Source organism: Centroberyx affinis, unplaced genomic scaffold (genome assembly GCF_046629955.1).
Source record: "Centroberyx affinis isolate AG114_WGS23_722 - 3 ecotype Tasmania unplaced genomic scaffold, CSIRO-AGI_Caff_v1 ptg001065l_1, whole genome shotgun sequence".
Taxonomy (NCBI): Eukaryota; Metazoa; Chordata; class Actinopteri; order Beryciformes; family Berycidae; genus Centroberyx; species Centroberyx affinis.
In genome coordinates, this window is record NW_027279615.1 from 116844 (window position 1) to 129381 (window position 12538).

Below are 12538 nucleotides of genomic sequence, written 5' to 3' on the forward strand. Positions count from 1 at the left end.
GGGGCTGAGTTTTGTATAGGTACTACTCCTCCTCACCAGATATTGGGAGAGTGAAGGTGAAGGTGCAGACAGTTTGACAGGTTTTCACAGCACAGATGAATCAGCAGACTAGTTTATTAAATATGGCCTCCTCCGCACAATATGGAAAGACACTGCAGCGTTCTTGCAAGAAGAGGAGCAGAAGAGGAATAGCCGCAGCTTCAGTCAAGCGCATGAAAAGGCTGTTTATTAGCAACATTAATATGAAACTGTAATGATGCCCTCAGGGAAATTGCCATTATAGCAACAAAACAGCAATAGCGTTTGCATGTGTGTGTGTGAGGGGAGAAAAGAGAATGAGAAAAAAAAAACAAGCCGTGTAGAATTTGATGGTTACAGTGCCAACTAACAGAAACAGAAATGCTGTACATAAATTCATGAATTCAAGTACAAATAGTCATTTAAACAGAAAACCATGCAAAGGAGTCAATTCTCTTCAAAGTATTTCTTTATTAGGAGTGCGGTTATGCCCTCGTTCTACGTCAGCCTCCCCTTGGTGACCAAGGATAATTTGGTGTAATATGATCCACACGTTATGTACAGTCACTCCAAGAGGCCTCACACACATACACACTAGATACAACTGATATTTTATGTGAAACAAAAAAAATCTCCACATTTTGATTTTGTGATCAATAGTAAGCATGTCGTGTCTTTAGGGCATTCAAGTGGTTTAGTGAATTCTTGTGAATTCAAGGACTGATAAATATTGGCTGATACCAATGATACATAGTGTATACAAATAACAAGGATGAAGTTTACCCAAAGCTGTTATAGCACGACAGCCAGAGGTAAAGGTTCCCCAGCACAGAACTGGTGGCAATGGAAACCAGTTTAAGCTGGAATCATTGGGATATGTTGTTCCAGTGTGTTCCTATCTTTTCCTATACAAAACAAGAATGGACACAACCATGCAGAGCAACATACTTGAATAGTCATTTGGCTACTACAGATAAAATGGCTGCCATAGACAGAGGTTGATTATGGGAATGAGAAAAATAATGTGCACAATGGCAGAGACAACCGGTGGCAAAAGGGAAACATACTTTGTGGTGACAGGTAAAGAGAGTTTCAAATCCAGCAGACACTGTTCACATCACTGGCTCCGGTGCTCCATGCTAACTCTTTAGCATGCAGCATGTTGAGTTGATAGCAGCCACTAGCATTTCATCAAAAGTGAGAAAATGAGAACTTGTAGCAGCTCTAAAGCTAAATGGTAAGTCATCTTAAATGACTTACCTGGCAGTTTAATGTAAGAGATTGAGAAAAAAAAAAATCCACAAATTGCTTTGAACTAGCAGGGACTTCTTCCTTGTTTCCTTAGGAAGTGAAGGTGAGTGATAGGAGACTATTTACAGCTAAAACTCACTGAGCAGCAGATGAATACATGGTTACTCACCTGAAATAGTCCCACAAAATAAACCATAGCTACATCAGCTATACTGAGATATGCCATATAATAAAAACCACTACCTTTCTCTTACACTATCTTTCTCTTTTTCAAAAAAAGTTCAGTCTTCTTACTTGTGGCCTATCACTGAAAATGTTGTATGCTAAAGTGTTAGCATGGAGCATGGTGTCCATGTTCTCATCAATGAACAGGTAAGTTAACCAACAAGCCAGTTTCCAAAAAACTTGATGTATTCCATGTATTGAAGTGTTGTGCTGATTTATTTTACATACAACAGAGCTAGATAGACAGTATTTGCTAACATTCAGCCATTTCTTAAGCCAACATCCAGACATTACATTTGCTATGACACCTCATAATTTCCAATTATGTTTCAGCATCAAAGGCTTCACATTAGCACATCAGATCCATACAGTACTCACTCCAATGCATGAATAATTAAATTCATATTTCATGGCCCACACACACAAATCAAAACACTCTCAGATCAGCACTCCTATTCACAGCTACTTTACGATTAGTGGCCGAGACATTACATTCCTCGTGTCCAACAGTCGAGATACAGACAGACGGAGTCAGAGTACATACAGATTCATTTCAGACCCTTGAACAGGACAAAACATTAAGTGCTTCAGGACATCAGTTTTAAGATTGGGTGGCTTTTCTGGACACACAAGTTTTTATGATTCTTCACTTACAGAAACTCTTAGGTATCTCTTGTTTCTTGTGTATTTTTTTTTTAAATACTTGGCATAGAAACGTGTGGATGGCTATAGTCTCATCTCTTAGGAAACAAAGCAGTATTTCGTTTTTGCTCCATGAGTCCGAAATGAGGGATTTGTCTAAGACGGAGAGAATCCCGTCTCCCATTTTGGATCACAACCTGCTTTTTAAGAGATGTTGCTGTAGAGCATAGATAGAGAATAACTTGGTGCCTTACTCAGACACACTACAGAGTCAGTCAAACCTAGTTTAGCCTCACATGTGGCGTCCCATCATTTTTTGTATGTATGGCCAAGAAGGACCTGCACAGGCCGCCGTAAAGGGATAGATATAATACTCCTGTTTCCCAGTGTTCAAAACATCTAACTCCTCGGCGGGACAGTAAAATAATACCCATGCAGTTCAAACACTCCGCCTTTAACCTTTAGCAAACCATTAAGAAATGACTGTAAATTCACAAATTCACACAGTTTTTATACACATAGTCTTGTGTGTCTGTAATGGCTTGTGAACTTCGGGATGAGCCTTTGCAAGGTGAATGACAATCTGTACACTTTCAATCCACTTAAAATAGGACATGGGCTGTTTCCTCGATATGCGAGAGGCAACACGGTGTAACTAATGATTTTTCCTATCAAGTGACAAGTGTGTTTCCACCGTCAGCGTCTACTCGGGGTCAACGACCAATATGTGGATTTGGTAACTGACACGGGGGTCTTCATCGCCTCCTGGTGGTGCTGACGGCACTGCTGCGGTTGAGGTTGCGGCTGAGCTGGGGGAAGTGCACCGTGGGCGTTCTGGAGGTGGGACCGTAGAGACCCAGGTTCCTGGCCGCCACAGACTTCCTGGGCTGCTTGACGCACGGGAACGGGGAGAAGACGGACTGCTTCGGGGCGGAGGCGGACGAGAGCGCCGGGGTGGACGGGGAGGAGGGGATGTGCGATTTGGACGATGAGGAGAGGGAGGAGAGCGAGGGGGTGGAGGGGGACGGGGTCATGTAAAAGCCGGAGGGGGCGGGAGGAGAGAGAGGGGAGAAGGACGGGACGGAAGGGGAAGACGTGAGGCGGGACGTGGGGGAGGAGGAGGACGGCGCGGGGGAGGACGAGCCGACGGGAGCCGGGGACGGGGACGGACTCAGAGTGGAGGGCGAGGAGGAGGGGATGCAGGAGGTGGAGGAGTGGTGAGAGGGAGGTGGAGCGACGGAGGGGAAGCGTCCCAGGGAGCCGGCGTTGCTCTCCGAACTCGAGGAGTCGGACTCTTTGCGTCGGCGTGAGGCCGGCGGCGGAGGGAGGACGGGGACTTGGGGTGTGGCTCCAGGCTCTGGGTGACACTCTGGTGGTGTGACAGGGGGAGAGCCGGGTTGTGTATTGGGGTTTGGGGGAGCGTCGGCGGGGGAGGGCGGGCTCGATTCGGCCTCTAGCTCCAGGGAGGCCAGTCGCTCCACCACCTCTCTCACTTCCGCCACATTTCTCGCATCTGTAGCCTGTTGAGCCTCTTCGCATTCTGGCCCTGTAACAGTGGGATCGGGAGAAGGAGATGCAGGAACGTCACTCCCCTCCTCCTCATCAGCCTTTCCTGTTCCATCTCTCTCCTCCTCCTCCTCATTCCTCTTCCTGTCTTCTCCACCCTCTCCTCTCTCTGATTCTCCTTCCTCTTCCTCCTCCTCCTCCTCCTCTTCCCTCTCCTCTGAATCCCCGAAGCCTAACTGTGCTCGGGCCCTGGCTATATTCCTGCGGTGAACCCGGACGTGGGCGCGCCAGGGCGAGCCCACGCCTCCTCCCGAGCTTCCTGGGGAGCCGGTGCCGTTGGAGGGCAGCGAGCCACAGCGCTGCTTGGCCGGGGAGGCCTCGGTCTGGGGCAGAGGGGCGGGCCGGGCCCCCGGGAGCGTGGATGTGGTGGTGGAGGTAGATGTGGGTCTGGAGCCCCGGGAACCTCCGCGTGATTTGCGACCCAGGAGGAGGTGATTGACCACTGGGGTGCAGGGGTTGAGCTGGGAGGCCAGGACATTGGTGGCGGGGCATTTATCTGGAGAGGAGGTGGGGGTTGGGGGGGGGTTAGGGGACAGACACACAAACATATTAAAACAGGCTTACAAAGACTTGGAGTTGCAACCATGACTGACACCATCATGGAGGCCCACTGCAGTGTTGGCTGTGTAGATACTATGGTTAGCTAGCTAACAAGCTGACATTATCTAAACATAATATCAATCAGATGTATCAGTAATGAAAGGATCACTTCCCAGTCAAAAAAAGCACAGAAATTAACTGTCTATTTGATAATGTTGAGACAGCTGAGTCACTAGTTTAGAAATTTAATCAGCTGTTCTCAGCAGTTGATGCCAAGAGCTGAGGACCTCCAATATGGCCGCTGGAGAGCCTTCCATACTGTATGGTTCTTCCTCTGAAGGTTTCATTTATCAAACCTCTCAGAGCAAGACGGCTTTAGGATTACTGGCCATAAACCATTTCTCTCTCTTTTTCTCTCCCTCTCAAAAATACCACTCAGTACATACTACCATAAATGCACAGTATTTCTGGCCTCTTTCCAAAGTCAGTAAACTCTGTTATGGTTAACAGGCCTATATAAAAGCAGATTACTGAGCTTTAAGAGCTTGCTCATATGAGTGATGATTAGTGTGGACGACTTAGTGTATGTGTGTGTGCCTGCATAGATGTTTGTATTTGAAGGGGGGAAAAAAATCAAATCCATTGCCAACCTCACTGTAATTCTGTTACACAAGCCTCACAAATCATATGTTGCAATGAGAATTAGAGGTTAGTAATGGGAGGTTTTAAAGAAGCATGTAATGATTTCCGATATAGAATGAGAAGAGTCATCAAACAGATAGAAAGGAAACTTCATCGCGATCATGGTAATCTCACTGGACTATGCCCAAACTAGAGAGTAGAGTTAAATTGGAGACATTTGTCTGAGATATCCTCAATGTTGTGTTATCAATATTGGAACTGTGAATTGTTGCTGCCACCAGCCCCAAAACCATCACCAATAGCCCAGTTAGTCCTTAAACATATTGCACCATTAAAAAGCGATGGATAATTAAGCGACAGTAGGCAATAATATGCTCTTTAATTTAATTTGTTCTATAATTAATAGCCATTTGCCCACTTAATTAATCAGACTGCATTCATTCAAACACCAGGGAATCATTGGACACCTTCAAATAAGAACACCCCTATTTCTGATCACCCATTGGTTCAACCCCAGTATGGTCGTTTGCGGCGGTCAGTACCATCGTTGGGTTTGGTAGGAGGTTCCTGTAGAACCCCTGGGTTTGTGGTCACTCCGAGTCCAGGTCCTATGAGTCACACACCGACAGTCATACACCTCGCTTTGTGCTGTGTGTGTGTGTGTGTCCCTCTGCCCCCACAGGTATTAGCTACTCTTGATGTATGTGTACTGTTTCTTCAGTGTGTGTGTGTGTGTGTTTGTGTGTGTGCTTAAAATACAAGTGTGTGTAGTGTATATTTGCATGAGATTCTATCATGCATCTTCATTGTGTGTATGCATTATCTACGTACTGTTTATTCAGGGTGTGTCTGTGTGTGTCTATGTGTGTGTGTGTGTGTGTGTGTGTGTGTGAGAGAGAGACTCTGTGTGCTCGTGTTTCTCTGGGTGTGTTCACAATATTCCACTTGTATTGAAGAAGAGGGAGCGCTGCCTCGGCTGCATTTCGTGCTGATAATAAAAAGCTGGTCGCGTGACACGTACTTTGTTTCCATGGTGACTAGCTGCATTTGCTGCCACTATCTGCAAACAGTATTTATGTACAACTCTCCAACACTTAGCAGAAGCTCCCCTTACTGAGTCTTTATGACATTTAAAAAAAAAAAATCATCTTTATAACTAGGGTTCGACTGATATGAGTTTTTGAAGGCTGATATTGATACTGATATATTTGGACTGAAGCTGCCTACAGCAAATATTTTTCGTTGATATTCAGTATCTTTACATTTGACCATTTTCAAACCAAAAAATCCCTGCAAATATTCAGCATTTCCCCCAGAATTTTATGCTTGGCAAGATGTTAAAACCTCTGGAGCAGCATTTACACCATGGGACACTAAAACTCTCCATTGAAATCCAGGATATTACTATTAATACAAACATATCCATACATTCTTGTGTGGAATCTGATCAAAATGTCTCATTAGAATCAATTCAGGTTAAGGTCTTCCCATGGACAACCAGTGTAGTATTGATCAATTCTACAATGAATATGTAATCAATCAAACTGCATCATATCCATCATATCAGAAATGGACGACACTGACTGGACCACATCAGCTGACAAAAACTACAGACATTAGTGTGTAGTTTTTGGCACTGGCAGTGTGAAAATAGTGCAGCAGAATAGTGTGACTGCAGCCTTCTGTCTCCCCCTACCTGTGCGTATGTAGAGCTGCATAGCCTGCTGCTGCTGCCGCCTCTTGATGCGTGCGTACTGCTTCTTCAGGGCGCTGATGTCCGTGCTCATCCTCTCCATCATCATGCTGTTGATGGCGGCTTGATGCTCCGCTCTGCCTCCTCCTCCTCCTCCTCCTCCTCCGCCACCCCCTCCTCCTCCCCCTCCTCCTCCGGCCCCCACCGCCCCGGGACTCAGCTCCGCTATGTTGCCCTGCTCTCCGCGCTGGTCTGGTGGTGGTGAAGGAGAAGGAAGACGGGTAAGTTAAGATGAAACGTTAAGGAGGAATGTTAATTTGATTAAATAGATAAATAGATTATAGTAAATGTGGGCATTAAATGTAATGCAACTGACAATTCCACCATGTCAGGAACATAGTATGAATGAAAAGTATGACAAAATATTAATTACAATTTGCAAAACAGCAGTAGAACATACTGTACTGTCTTTTTACCCTCTAATATTTTTAGCTTCTTGTTTTTATTTGTTTTGATTTATTTTATGACTATGATGTTTGCTTTTAGAGACAGAAAGACACACAGCTTGACAGGGAACAAACTGAGAAACCAGAGATTAGAGTCAAGAGCTTTGGTTCAAAAGCAAGAAGACGACATTCCAGAATAATACACAAATCAGACACAATCCAATGTGCCTTTTTTTTGGCTGTTTTAAGCTCCTTTTCTTCCCAAATTGCTTCCCCAGTTTTGCTTTCATCCTCTTTAATCAAAATCATTTGAACCCTCAAGACACAACACTTACTGACAGAATCTCTTGGGAAGAAAACAGAATTTGGAAAGTCGATACTGAATTTATTTTCGATTTGAACATACAAAATGTTTCTTGCAATAGAGACATGACTGAAACACTGTTTTGGAGACTATCCAAATCCATTCAATTTGAAATGACATTCATCAAAGATGACGTTTGGCTCTGGATGAAACAAGCCCTGGCAGTCAGTTAGTCAGTCCCTCCTGTTTATTTGCATGACTTCTGATGACATCGTCTACATCACGCATAAGATTTACACAAAAGCAGCCTTTGAAGACAAGTTACCTTTGTGATACCTTGGTATAATTACCATAAACAAATGAGGGCATGATGGAGACGATTGGTAGCCTCAATCTCACACCTGTGGTACTGTTAGTGCTCATTTCTCCAAATTAAGACTACATTTCTCAGAAAACGTGTAGCTTCCTGCCCCCCTCCCTGGTGTCTTTCCCTTTACTGAAGAGGATAAATATGTTGGAAGCGATTTCTCTACCTGTCACACCTGTAAAATGCAGCGTAGAGGGTGCCACTCTGGTCTTGGTCTTGTTTTTTTACAGTAATTATACTCAAATGTCTCAAAATGAATGTGGTAATGATTTATTGATGTTAAAATGCTACACATAGCACCTTTAAGAAGCAATATTTTCCATACCATGTTAATACCTCATGTTAATATCTCAATAGTTCAAATCTTAAATCTATTTGAAATCATTTTTAAATCATTCCGGGGTGTGATGACAAGTGTGTCAGATCCTAGTCTGTGTTTTTAGCCAAGTCTCTCGGTCTGATTGGGCCTTTCCCTGTTTGGCAGGAAGAGATGTTGAAGGAGGAGGAAGTGGGGATTTGGCTGGAGGAAACGGAGCAGAGACAGTGTGTACTTGCAGCGGGATCGGGGGCAGAACATGAGGATTTGGGGCAGCGGTCCGTCTGGAGCCACTTGGCTGTTGTCCCCATACAGTCTCCATTAGCCGCCATTCACATTCAGTTTGTTATTTTGTGTGTTCTGAGTGTCTGCACTGACCTTTCAGATGTTTCTGGTATCTCTGCAGCTCGGGGGCCAGCAGGCCGCCCAGGGGCCCCAGACAGCCGAGCGCCGTCACCACCGAGTCTTCATCATCCATGTCAGCGTCATCATCGCTCTCCCAGCTGCCCAGACCGCCACTGGAACAAGACAGCATCATCATCATCAGATCATGATACAACATGCAGCACGGTAAAAACCTGCACGTCGCTCCCAGAAACAAATCTACTGTAACTTCACTAATAACACTGGTTTTGAGGTGAAACGGGGAGGATACAATCAAAATAAAACATCTTTGGCACATTGTATTAATCTAAGAGTGGAAATAAATGCAGGTCAAATTTACTGTGAAGTAATGTAAGACAACATGAGAAAATAAAACTAACACTAATGCCGGTCCCATACACTTCTTTTGGTGAAACAACACAATTCATGACATTTGAATATTTCATTTGCCTTACTTCCCAAGCCTGCTTATATAACTGCTTCTATAACTTTCTTCACTATGGACTATTTACTATAATAAAAGGTGAAAATGCCCCAAATAATCTTTTTTAAAAAGCCTGTCATTACATGGTATTTGAGATATTTTCTTTCTTTCTAAGGCCTTAAATTTAGGCAATTTAAGACTTTTCCAGGACCCATGGACACCCTGGTACAATCTGCTATGACAATTGATTTTGTCTCAGTGGCAAAGCTCCATACCTGCTGAAAATGATGAACTTTTTGTCCCAAAAAGATCTCCATAAATGATTACTTTCAACTATGTGGAACAGACTGGGCAAAACCATAAAAACCCCTCATCAACGTTTTGCCTTATACAGGAAATCATCATAGCAGTCCCATTTTTTTTTACTGTAGACACTCTGAATGTGGGAGACTAGTGAGGATAACACAGTACAGTGTATATGGGACCGACCTTCCATTGGATTTGACTGAGGTAGGGAAGGGGGTGATGTTGTAGGTGTATTTCTCTCTCAGCTCTGCCAGCTGGGGGAAGGGAAACACGGCCATGGAGTAAACCTCCTGATGGGGGGGGGGGGGAGAGGAGAGAGGAGAGAAGAGAGAAGAGGTGACGTTAAAACTGTCTACTGATTTGCATGTTGGTTAAAAACCTTTTGGTGTTGCATGGTTTTCAGCGGTTTGTGAATAATGTCCGCGTACCTGCATGAGCTCAGTAGGATCGATGAGGCTGTGCTCCAGCATCTCCTGAGTGAGACAGCCCATCGTGCTGTAGAACTCGTCTGCTGTCTGACAATACTCTATCCTCCTGGACAGAGAGAGAGGGAGGGAGAGAGAGAGGGAGAGAGGGGTTAAAAACAGCAAGAGAGGGAGAGTGAGGAAAGATAGAGAGAGGAGCCGAGGGAGATAGAGGGAAGGGAAGATACAGAAGGGACAGAGGGAGAGAAATATGTACAAAATAGATGTTGTTGATGTAGAGTAATCTAAAAAAAAAATCATGGTTTGAATGTAATTTTAATTTTCTGTAAATTGGCATCATTTTGTCAACCAAGGACTGAAGTTATCTTCCATCCATCAGCAGGGAGACAAACCAGCTGTTTTCCAAAATTCACTATTTAACCACTATCTTTGATTTTCACAATAGAAGTGTCTGGTAGAGTACAGTAGACAGACGTGGGTCCGGGCACCACCAGGGGTCCATGAGGTGGCTTCAGGGGGTCCCCACCCAAATTGATGAATTGTTAAACGTCACCATTATTTCATTTACAAGAAGTTAACACAATTTGGGTCCGAGAGAAAAAATCTTCAATGAAATGGGGGTCTGTGGCACTAATGTATACTAAATTTGGGGTCCTTGATATGAAAAAGGTTGAGAATCACTGATGTAGCCTATATGTCCCTTATGTTTGTTGCTATGTCGATGCTTAAATAAATGCAGATGATTGTTGTGGATGAAGTGTTATGGATGCTCATCTCAGCACTTGTTAGTCCTTTGCACAATTATGAATTCTCAGGTTACATGGAAAGTCTAACTGGAGATTGTAGTTAGGAATTGAAGTGATTTGTTTCCAGACAGTTTTGCCTGCAGCCTGCCTGAGAATAATAAATATTTCATACTGTCAAATCAGTACCGATAAGAAATCAAGTCAAGATGCAGTTCTCAGGTTTGCTCATGCTTGCTGGGATCAGATGCAGTTCAGTGACATCAGAGCTATCCCAAACTGCAAAAAATACATTTCACATACTGTATATTTCAGAATATATTTAGAGAAATGCTTGAAAATATGTTGAAATTTGCCAGATGTTTATATATGTGTAGATGACATTAGTTAGATGACATATAGTGCAGTGGTTCTCAACAAGAACCACAATACTCTTTCCAAACACTCACTAACCGGAATGATCTTAAATCACATTACACTTCTTGTAATTAAACCCAGAAAATACACTTGTATTCACTTAACTGAAGCTAGATGCATAAAAAATCAAATAAAAACACACAGAATCTTTGACAGTCCTGTCAGTCAAGGGGAGCTTGGAATCCCACTAACTTCATACATTGTGGTGTCACAATGAGGACAGCGAATGCAGTGTGGTGTTATAATTCCAAGTGCACACAGCACAGAGACATTTCACTTTTTGGCGCGATGGAGGCGACACACAAGACAAAAAGAGAGAGAAAGAGAGACAAGAGAAAGAAATACATGGAGATCCAGCACAACACAGAGCCGGAGGATGCCCAGGTAAGCCCTGCCCACATAACTGCGAGGCAGACTTACCTGGAATTCCCTGTAGAGAGGAAGACTGGGCTCCTGGACCCACTCTCCAGCAGCGAGGAACATCTGCTGCTGATAGAGGCAGAAAATCAGTTGAAGCTGGTTCTTGGCCTGGACTCTTCTGTCCAGAATGAGGAACAGACCCAGACCCAGACGAAATTGAGCAGGCAGGACTACAAGATGATGAGGGAGGCAGATGAATATGTCAGGAAGATTCTGGACCTTGACTCTTCTGACCACACCCAGGTCCAGTTCATGTTCCTGGGCCTGGCCGAACAGGTCCAGATCGAGGAACAGGTCCAGAGGAAATGGAGCAACAAAGAGCATCTGATGATGATAGAGGCAGAAGAATATTTCAAGCTGGCTCTGGGTCTAGACTCTTCTGCTGAGAAGCAGCAACAGACCCAGAGGAAATGGACCAGGGAGGAATACCAGACTATGAGGGAGGCAGATGAACATCTTAAGGAGATTCTGGACCTGCACTCTTCTGCCCAGCCCCAGCTCCAGTTCCTGTTCCTCGGCCTGGCCGAACAGGCTCAGGCCCAGGAAAAGGCCCAAAAACAGGCCCAGGAGAAGCCCCAGAAACAGGCCCATCAACAAGCCCAGGGAAAAGCCCAGGAAGAGGTCCACGTACAGGCTCAGGCCCAGGAAAAGGCCCAGGAAGAGGCCCAGGGAAAAGCCCAAGAAGAGGTCCAAGTACAGGCTCAGGCCCAGGAAAAGGCCCAGGGAAAAGCCCAAGAAGAGGTCCAAGTACAGGCTCAGGCCCAGGAAAAGGCCCAGGAAGAGGCCCAGGAACAGGCCCAGGGAAAAGCCCAAGAAGAGGTCCAAGTACAGGCTCAGGCCCAGGAAAAGACCGAGGAGGCCCAAGTCGAGGCCCAAGTCGAGGCCGAGGAACAGGCCCAAGTCAAGGCCCAGGAACAGGCCGAGGAAAAGGCCCAAGTCGAGGCCCAGGAAAACGCCAAGGAAAAGGCAGAGGTCCAGGTCCAGGTCCAGGCCCAGGTCCATGCCCAGGAAAAGGCTCAAGAAAAGGCTCAAGTCGAGGCCCAGGTCCAGGAAAAGGCCCAGGAACAGGCCCAGGAAAAGGCCCAGGGAAAAGCCCAAGAGGAGGTCCAAGTACAGGCTCAGGCCCAGGAAAAGACCGAGGAGGCCCAAGTAGAGGCCCAAGTCGAGGCCCAGGAACAGGCCCAAGTTAAGGCCCAGGAACAGGCCGAGGAAAAGGCCCAAGTCGAGGCCCAGGAAAAGGCCAAGGAAAAGGCCCAAGTCGAGGTCCAGGAACAGCTCCAGGCCCAGGAAAAGGCCAAGGAAAAGGCCCAAGTTGAGGCCCAGGAGCAGCTCCAGGCCGAGGAAAAGGCAGAGGAAAAGGCCCAAGTCGAGGCCCAGAAACAGGCTGATGAAAAGGCCCAGGAAAAGGC

The 12538-nt window shown here is 45.4% G+C and overlaps 1 protein-coding gene across 1 annotated transcript in view; it reads right to left on the reverse strand.

The window, feature by feature from the left end:
• Window positions 1–479: 479 nt before the first annotated feature.
• Window positions 480–12538, reverse strand: part of tbc1d30 (TBC1 domain family, member 30) — a 32190-nt gene continuing 20131 nt past the window's right edge. Inside the window, exons 10-16 of the mRNA XM_071523112.1 lie at window positions 9553–9658; window positions 9308–9414; window positions 8389–8528; window positions 6581–6829; window positions 5427–5492; window positions 3998–4198; window positions 480–3946 (exon numbers count right to left, since the gene is read on the reverse strand). Coding sequence (XP_071379213.1) covers window positions 2892–3946; window positions 3998–4198; window positions 5427–5492; window positions 6581–6829; window positions 8389–8528; window positions 9308–9414; window positions 9553–9658 — 1924 coding nt within the window. The 3' untranslated portion in view covers window positions 480–2891. The remainder of the gene's footprint in view (window positions 3947–3997; window positions 4199–5426; window positions 5493–6580; window positions 6830–8388; window positions 8529–9307; window positions 9415–9552; window positions 9659–12538) is intronic.